This window comes from Scomber scombrus, chromosome 3, assembly GCF_963691925.1.
Source record: "Scomber scombrus chromosome 3, fScoSco1.1, whole genome shotgun sequence".
Classification (NCBI taxonomy): Eukaryota; Metazoa; Chordata; class Actinopteri; order Scombriformes; family Scombridae; genus Scomber; species Scomber scombrus.
Window position 1 is genome coordinate 9,452,915 of NC_084972.1, and position 8,366 is coordinate 9,461,280.

General features: G+C 45.0%; 1 protein-coding gene across 1 annotated transcript; it reads left to right on the top strand.

The window, feature by feature from the left end:
- The first annotated feature begins 1,969 nt into the window (after nucleotides 1-1,969).
- Nucleotides 1,970-8,111, top strand: LOC133977972 (inositol hexakisphosphate kinase 2-like). The gene is made up of 5 exons (XM_062416280.1): nucleotides 1,970-2,847; nucleotides 4,663-4,897; nucleotides 5,512-5,696; nucleotides 6,159-6,334; nucleotides 6,555-8,111. The coding sequence occupies exons 1-5, from the start codon at nucleotides 2,577-2,579 to the stop codon at nucleotides 7,263-7,265; spliced, it is 1,578 nt and encodes a 525-aa protein (XP_062272264.1). The 5' UTR covers nucleotides 1,970-2,576; the 3' UTR covers nucleotides 7,266-8,111.
- Nucleotides 8,112-8,366: the final 255 nt, after the last annotated feature.

Here is an 8,366-nt window from a genome sequence, read left to right on the forward strand (position 1 = left end):
CTCTGTGAAAAGCCCCCGCCAACTGCCCCACGCTATGCTCGGCCCATTTCTGCCAAGGTCATAGCTTTCTCTTACCTCTCCCTACATTTCCTTCTGTTTGGTCTCAGTGTCATTTTCCTCTGCGTGCCCCTAAATCACTTTTTCCAGGTTGGGCTTCAATGTTCCATCATGTGCCTTTTAAATGCCACTCCGCACATTTAAAGTTTTATTGCTTTAACAGTCAATCACTTAAATGTTTGTTTGATTTACATTTTTCATTGCTTATGTTTGTGCCAGTTGGTCCGAGCGTGTGGATGTCAGTCAGATGCAACGAGTGCTTGAACTGCTTCAGCTTCAAATACCAGGCATCTTGTTTCCATAAATATGGATATAAATGACACCCATAGATTTCAGTGTTAAATATAGCATCAAATACAGGCGCTGACATTGACATAGCTTCATGTTTACATTGCAAGACAAGCACATGGTCATAAAATAGGGACGCTGGGGTTACTGCAGGCAGTCATGACTCAATCACGATTTAACACAAATTTATGTCAGTGATAACACCTGTGCTGTGTGCAGCTATATTAGAACACAAATAAGTGATCACAGAGGAGAGCTTTCCCTGCTGAGATCAGAGTGGTCCATCCATTAAAGTACTCATCATTAAGAGATACTGCAGCAGGACGTGCACAGAAGCTGCAGGGGCCACCCTGGTGAAGCTTTATTGTTTGTGTGTGGTGTACAGTATATGTGCTGCATTTAAGTGTAACTTTGTCTATTTTTTGTCTACTCGTTTGTCACGGCCTATTTTCCTCTTCTGTTCCATGAGGCAGGATTAGAGAGATTAGTGCTGGGCTTTCTGACTCTGGTCCCTGAACAACCAGCCAGCGTCCAACTGTAATGTACAGTACACATGCACGCACGTGTGTGCATGCAGACAAGGACAAACAACACACACGCACAAAAACAAAGGATACAGTATGTTAGTGCTCATAAACATGGGCGACTATACACTGATCAAAATTTCATGTGTTTGAATCCACTGAGCCTCAATGTGGATGCACATGAATGGAGACAGCAGCGTGTCTTCATTTGTTATTTTGCCTGCTACATAATCTGTGTCAAGAAGGACAGGAGGGTGCGACATGAGGATTATAGTTTCCACTCTGTCTATAGCACAAGCTCTTAGCTACCCTCTACCTCACCCCACTCTGTTTACACCCCACCCAATCCTGACCTTTGTTGCCAAATACATCTTCCACTGTCTCAGTTTCTATAAGTCCTTCTCATTTTTATTACAGTGGGATAATATGAATTTCTGTTCATTATGGACTCCCGAAATATTATTAATTTGCTTTATATGTAGTCATACAAAATGTATAAATACTTGTTAACCATGTATTTATGTAGTATTTGATTTTCCACCAATAAAATAATAAATTAGATATTTACTTCAGTCAGATGAAAAATTAAAGAGAGCGATGTGTTGAATTACAGTTAATACATGAAAACATTGTAAATATTTGACTGTAACCTCCAGTAAAATCAAAAATCAAACAAAACCTGTGTTCTGCAATGAGAAATGTACAAAAAATATGAAGAATGGTACAAAAAGTGATTCCTAGGTAAAGTCAACATTTAAAGAACCCTGCCCAAAGCTTGTTTATTTTAATTTTTCAGGCCAGGTTTCCTGTATCATAACTATTTTATTTGAGTTTTGTTCATGAGTTTACAGCACCTGCATTACTGCTTAGTTTCTGTGTTTCTATCTTCGCTGTGTTCTGTTTCTCCTTTCCTTACGCCACACTTTATAAAAGGAAATAGTGCTGCATGTTCTGTCAGGTTGTTAAAACAATGCTGTCACATAGAGAGAAAAACAGCTGAGTTCAGTTTAGCCCTCCTTCCTTGTTTTTATTCTTCTGTCCTCTCTGTCTCTCTCCCTTCCCCCAGACTCCCCCTCCCACCACTGTCTTTGTTTGCTTGCTTCTTTACCACCCAACAACCACCCCAAACCTCCTGATTGGTCTATTGCCTGTGATGTGGGCGGGGCAGAGTTTCAGGCTTGTGAGAGCTTTACCAGTCTACAGCCAGCTCTCAGCTGTCAGAGAGCTCTCAGTCTGCAGCAGAGGCACAAGCAGGATCTGTCTCCGTCTTTAGTCCGCCGCTGCAGCGCTAGTCTAAACCTTAACACTCAAAGGACATAAAAGGGCTTTCTGGTTCTGCTCATCTGCCCGAGTTACCTGACGAGAATACAAAAAGGAACTAAACATCCACTAAAACTGAGCTGTTTCTTTTGTTTCTTCTCTATTTCCTCCTTCCTGTCCTTTGTTTTCGACCAGCCGAGTCCTCGACTGCACAGACGAAACAGATCACCATCACAACAACGGCCTCTGAAGACACCGTGGGAATAATCTGCATATACCTGCGATCTTAATGCAAGATACTGGGACCAGTCCTCATCTGTGCAGATCTGCAGTGTGCGAGTGAGTGTGTGTGTGTGTGTGTCCCTGCCAGATAGGGCCCCCACCACATTGTGTGTGCGTGCGTGAGGAGGCTAATGCCCGCGGTAGTGTGGTCAGGACCAGAGGAGGATGAGTCCGGCTGTGGAGGCTCAGGCCCAGGAGGCCATGGATGCAGAGCAAAAGCAAAAGCAGCAGCAACAGCAGCAGCACCAGCTGCAGCACCAGCAGTGCTACATGGACAAAGGGGTGATGCTTGAGCCCTTCGTGCACCAGGTGGGGGGACATTCCTGTGTCCTGCGTTTCGGGGAGCAGACCATCTGCAAGCCCCTCGTCCCCCGCGAACATCAATTCTACAAGAGTCTGCCTGCTCCAATGAGGAAGTTTACCCCCCAGTATAGAGGTAATGAAACAATCCCTTTCTAATCTGTGTTGTGGTTGTTGTGTTTTGCTGTGAATGCATCGCTTTTTCTTTTTTCCACTGATCTATGTGCACCTTTGTGGATGTTAGGGGAGAATAGATGTCTGCATACATGCCTTACATTTTTGCAACTTGGTGCAAAATATAAAGATTATAGAGATTTTTAGGTAACAGAGCACCCTGCCCCTGTTAGTCTTGTTGCTAGTCAGTAGCAGCAGTACCACATCGTTCCACAGGAGGGTGCTGCAGCAGAGAATCAAACTGGGCCTCCTGCAAACAGGATACCCAGTTGTGTGTGTGTGTTCGCAGTAGGCCCACTTTCCGGTTGCATTACAAACACAGGTCAGTGTATTGAGCAGGTGGGAGCTTCTGTAAATATCCTGGTACACAGCTTGGTGAAAATAATACAAAGTGAGACCCATCCTTGTTCATACGCAGCAATCCTTGCAGCTGCTAGAAAGAGACCACGGGTTCACCTGAGGAGGCCAACGTTGGCAGGGCTTCACAAACCCAAACCTTACTGATTCCCCTCCTCCACACATTCTTTAAGATTCTTGAAAATTAAGCACTATGAGTAACATTAGCAAACACTGACTGTTGGACAGGTTTAACATGTCTAGCTACACTAGACGTCCGTCACTCAGAGAGATTGACGTGCTTTCGAGTATTTCTTTTGTTTTTTGTTGTCACTCATTCGGAGCAGCGTGTAGCAACAGTGAAGAATTAGAATATGTGGCATCCTAAGAAGCCCTCTGCCATCATGTCCTCATCATTGTCCGTCCGCTTCTACTGCCACACATCTCCTTATCTAAGACGCTGCTTCACAGGCCAGTGCAGCTGCTTCCTTTGTGTCCCCAGCAGAGAAGTGAAAGGTGATACAAAGCAGTCACTTTCCTCTGATTGTCCCTTAAAGCCCTACTGCTGCTTTTTAATGTTCACCTCCGAAATATTGAGATCAGTCACAGGGTGGTATTACAACCAGTCTGTATCTTTTTTTCAGGCTCTTCTTATTCCATATCAGCATTTTCACCTCTTTATCTTTATTTTCATTTAGTTTTTCATTCCTCCTATCCCTCGCATTTATCATGGCTTCTCCTTCAGCCTTATTATGGGACACCATGAGGAGGAATGGGGTGTGCCTGTTTATGAAACAACTGTGCAAACATATATCTGCTGTTGGCGTGACTAGGGTTAGGGTTATGTAGATCCGGAGGCATCAGGAATCTTCTGGATATTTGCTCTTATTTGTTGTGCTCTTTGACTTCATTCTTTTTTGTGTGGTGACACTTTGGGGTTTGTGTATGATATGTTTGTTCATTGCGCATAATTTTGTATGAGATAAAATTGTTAATAAACAGTATTGTGACCTCAGTTTCATAGCCTTGTGTCTTTTGTGTTTGGGCTGCTATTTTCTTCACACTGCTGCTTTCTTTCTGGCATTAGAGCTGCTTTGGAGAGCATTCAGTGTGTATGTATGTAAAGACCAGCTCTTTTTTTTTTTTTTTCATTCTGTCCTTGTCTGTGTTGCTTTGAGAGCTCAGTATCTCTGTCATATCCTCTCTGTCTGCCATAGTCTTACCAGGTAAAGTTGGAGGAGATGTTTCAAAGAGAAAAACTACTCCGTAAGTGTAACTGCTGTAATAAGCAAAAAGAAGGGAATAAGAGATGCTTGGCACTTGAGTTTGTTTTTTTCTCATCATCTTAATTGCGTTTTGATAGTTAATGATTCTCTTCCCCGCTCCGTGACACAGATGTCTAACAGCCGTCTCTCTGTCTCCCTCTCTGCTCTCATCTCAGGTGTGGTGTCGGTGAGCTTCGAAGAGGATGAAGAAGGGAACCTTTGCCTCATTGCTTACCCCCTCCGCAGTGACCCAGCAGCCGATCTGGAGAACAAGGACCCCTCGGCTGACTGCGAGCCCAAGAGCAAGATGCTCAAGTGGAGCAAAATGATGTCGTCCTCTTTGCTCGCGGAGAGCGAGAACTACAGCAAAGATGGCCGAAGCCGCCACTCCCGCAAAGACAAGGATAAGAGGTGAGGTTAAAGTAATCCTCAGAGATTCATCACTCACAATAAGTAGAAGGTGTAGTCATAGCATCAACAGGCGGAGACAAAGTGAGTCACTTTCACGCTGATATTGCGTAAATTGAAGTGAATAAGTTAGAAAGTGGAAGACGATCTATTGAACACCCAAGAACTGTGACACAACCACAACATATTTAAAGCCATATTTACTTTTCCATGAATGCTAAAGCTGTAGAGACTCACATTAATCGTCTGATGACGCACACGTTGACTTAAACATACAACCTAAGGCAAAATGGGACTCTCAATACTGCGAGAGGCTGATCCGTGGTCTTGGCAACCAGAAGGAGGGTCATAGCCTCAGGCTTACATAACAGCAACAGATGCATGTCCGTGCGTTAACACAAACTCAAAACTTTAGGAGCGGAGAGGCAGCCAGGAGGTTGAGGGAGGATGAATGGAGGGTTGTTGGTGAGAGAAAGATACAATACAACAGCTGCCATAGTTACCAACTTACCAAACAAACACATAGAGTAGAAGTGAATGAGGGTGTGTTTTTTTTCTTCTTCTTCTTGATTTCCATGTAAAACTAACGCGGCTCTCGCTATCCCTCTGCCATCCAGTGTTCACATGGTGCAGGAGGATGTAGAGCTGGAGTGGCTGCAGCAGGCCGAGGTGCTCTACTGCCGACTGGAGCGCAGCCACAGTAACGCTGTGCCGGAGCTCCAACACAACCCTTGGAGCCTCAAGTGCCACCAACAGCACCTGCAAAGGATGAAGGAGAACGCCAAGCACCGCAACCAATACAGTATCCTTTCACTGGCTGAGAATGTTCTTTTTTTGTCTTTTTTTCTTCTTTTTTTTCTCAGCATCACTGAGACGGGATTCATTGTTATTGAGAAATGCTAATTAAATGCAACAGAGGCTCCAGGCCAGAGAACATGGCATGTGTCTTGGCCAACTGAGCCACTAAGACACCTTGACACCTGCATATTTGCACACAATGGAGTCGCATACATGGTTATCAGTGGCTCAAGGCTGTACCTCAAGCTGGTTATCTAATACAGTGTCTAGCTATCAATGTCTTTGTCATGTGGAGTCATGTTTCTAAAGCACTCCCATTAGTGACTTGATATTACTGTAGCACACACATCAGCACTGTGGAAAAGCTTCCATCCAGCTTGATCTCACGTTGGAGTCGGAAGCTGATATTAGTGTTGAGACACGGCCATGGTTCCTCCAGTTTGTCCTCCTTGACTCTGTTTCCCAGAATTCATCCTGCTAGAGAACCTGACATGGCGGCACACAGTCCCGTGTGTGTTGGACCTGAAGATGGGTACGCGGCAGCACGGAGATGATGCATCGGAGGAGAAGAAGGCCATGCAGATCCGCAAGTGCCAGCAGAGCACATCAGCCTCTATGGGAGTCCGTCTCTGTGGCATGCAGGTAGGCTCCGAGCCAACATGAAATACCATGACTGTTTAGTGAAATGACACATGAAGACACGTCATTGTATGAGCCAGCAAAAACCTCAAAAGTCAAATTTCTACTTTTGAAGTTTTTGCTGGCCAGGAAATCTGATTTGAGTTGGAAACAGTCACTATTCACTCTCATCTTGGTAGTCTGTACATTTTTTCAACCCGTCGGTGTTTCTCCGTCCTTTCAGGTGTACCAGTCTGATACGGGCCAGCTGATGTTCATGAATAAGTACCACGGCCGCAAGCTGACCCTCCCAGACTTCAAGGAGGCTTTGTTCCAGTTCTTCCACAGTGGACGACGCCTGCGACGTGAACTCCTCTCCCCTGTGTTGCGCAGGCTCAGAGAGATGCAAGCCGCCCTGGAAGCCTGCGAGTCCTACCGCTTCTACTCCAGTTCCCTTCTCATCATCTACGACGGCGCGCACCACCGAAAACACACACGCCGACGCACCGAGGACGGTCTCTCAGAGGAAGAAGAGGAGGATGAAGATGAGGACGAGGAGGCGGAAGCCGAACCGGAAATGGAGGTGGAGGAGGAAGAAGAGGAGGGGATTGGTGAAGTAGCGGGTGCGCTCGGTTTTCCTCACAGCCCCTCCACGTCTTGTGACGGCAGCAACAGTTGCTCAAGCAGCGGCAGCGGCAGCAGCAGCAGCACCAGCGGTAGCAGCAGCAGCAGCGGCAGCACCAGCGGGAGCTCAGGTGTTAACCCCAGTTGCCTGTCCCACTCAGACCCCCGCAGCCCCATGGTGGATGTGAGGATGATAGACTTTGCCCACACCACCTGCAGACATTACCGGGAAGACAGCGTGATCCACGAGGGCAAGGACAGCGGGTACATCTTTGGCCTCCAGAACTTGATCACCATCATCTCCGAGCTGGAGAACCACAGCACAGACTGAAGACTGACATGACTCGCACACACACATCCAGACACGGAGGCACAATTATACAAAAAGAGGAGGAATGGACTACAAAAGAGGGGGAGGGACATTTCTCCTCTTTTCTTCAGAATTAGACCTTGTCGTAGCTGGTGTGTTGTTGGACCCCCTTCCTGTTTCTGCTGTTGGTGCTTCTCAATGTTCTCGTTGTGTGTGTCCGTCATCAGGTTCAAAACAGACCCCGCAAGTAACGTAGGAGAGTCATCTGTGTAATTGATGCAGTGATTTACCCATTGTCATCATTCTGTTTTAACCCAGCTCACCGAAATGCAAAAAAAGGGTAGGCAGCAAATAAAAAGCAGTTTGAAGTCTGAGACGGTAGAAATGTTTTTTTCTTGTGTCCGATTCCAAAGAAAGTGTCAGCATTTTGCACACACAAACATGCACTTACACACATTCTGCTGAGCAAGTGTGTGTTTAAAATGAGACAGGGATATGTGAGAGGACAGGAGATGTATATGTATGAGGACAGAGGCGATGGGAAGAGAGGTAGTGAGCTCAAACCCTTCATCTTCTCTTTTGCCTGTTTGTTCTGCCATCCTTCTTTCCCTGTTCATCTTCACTCAGAGAGATTATATTCATATAGGTATCACAGACAGATGCTATAGAGTTATTTATTTATTTGACATGTTTCATAAAAATAACCTAAAAGTTCAAAAAAGAATGTGAATGGAGAGTACTACATTCCATGTTATTAATGTTACAATAATGATATCAATTAATATTGTTATTTAACATATTTGGATACCTCTATCTTGTATATCTGTGTTGTCCACAGTTTGTTGGAGGAGAAATTAAAGACTTTTGTTTGTGCTAAGACCTGTGTGTGTGTGTTTGTTCTTTCGTGTTAGTTCATTCAGATTTTCAGTCACAGGGTTAAAGACAAACAGATTTGATTGTCGCAACAGTCAAATTTCATGCAAATGGATGTGAGTTTGTTTACAGGGTGTGTACATGTATGTATGTATGAGGCAATTGCTGTGTCCCAGCCACTGCTAGCACATGTATGATTAATTAATATCTCTACAGATTCCTTGGAAAGTATGATAGGACTGCAACTCA

Coding starts and splice junctions, on each gene's coding strand:
- LOC133977972 (XM_062416280.1), top strand. CDS start 2,577: ATGAGTCCGGCTGTGGAGGCTCAGGCCCAGGAGGCCATGGATGCAGAG. Junction 4,898..5,511: donor CGCAAAGACAAGGATAAGAG/GTGAGGTTAAAG, acceptor TCTGCCATCCAG/TGTTCACATGGTGCAGGAGG. Junction 5,697..6,158: donor CAAGCACCGCAACCAATACA/GTATCCTTTCAC, acceptor TCTGTTTCCCAG/AATTCATCCTGCTAGAGAAC.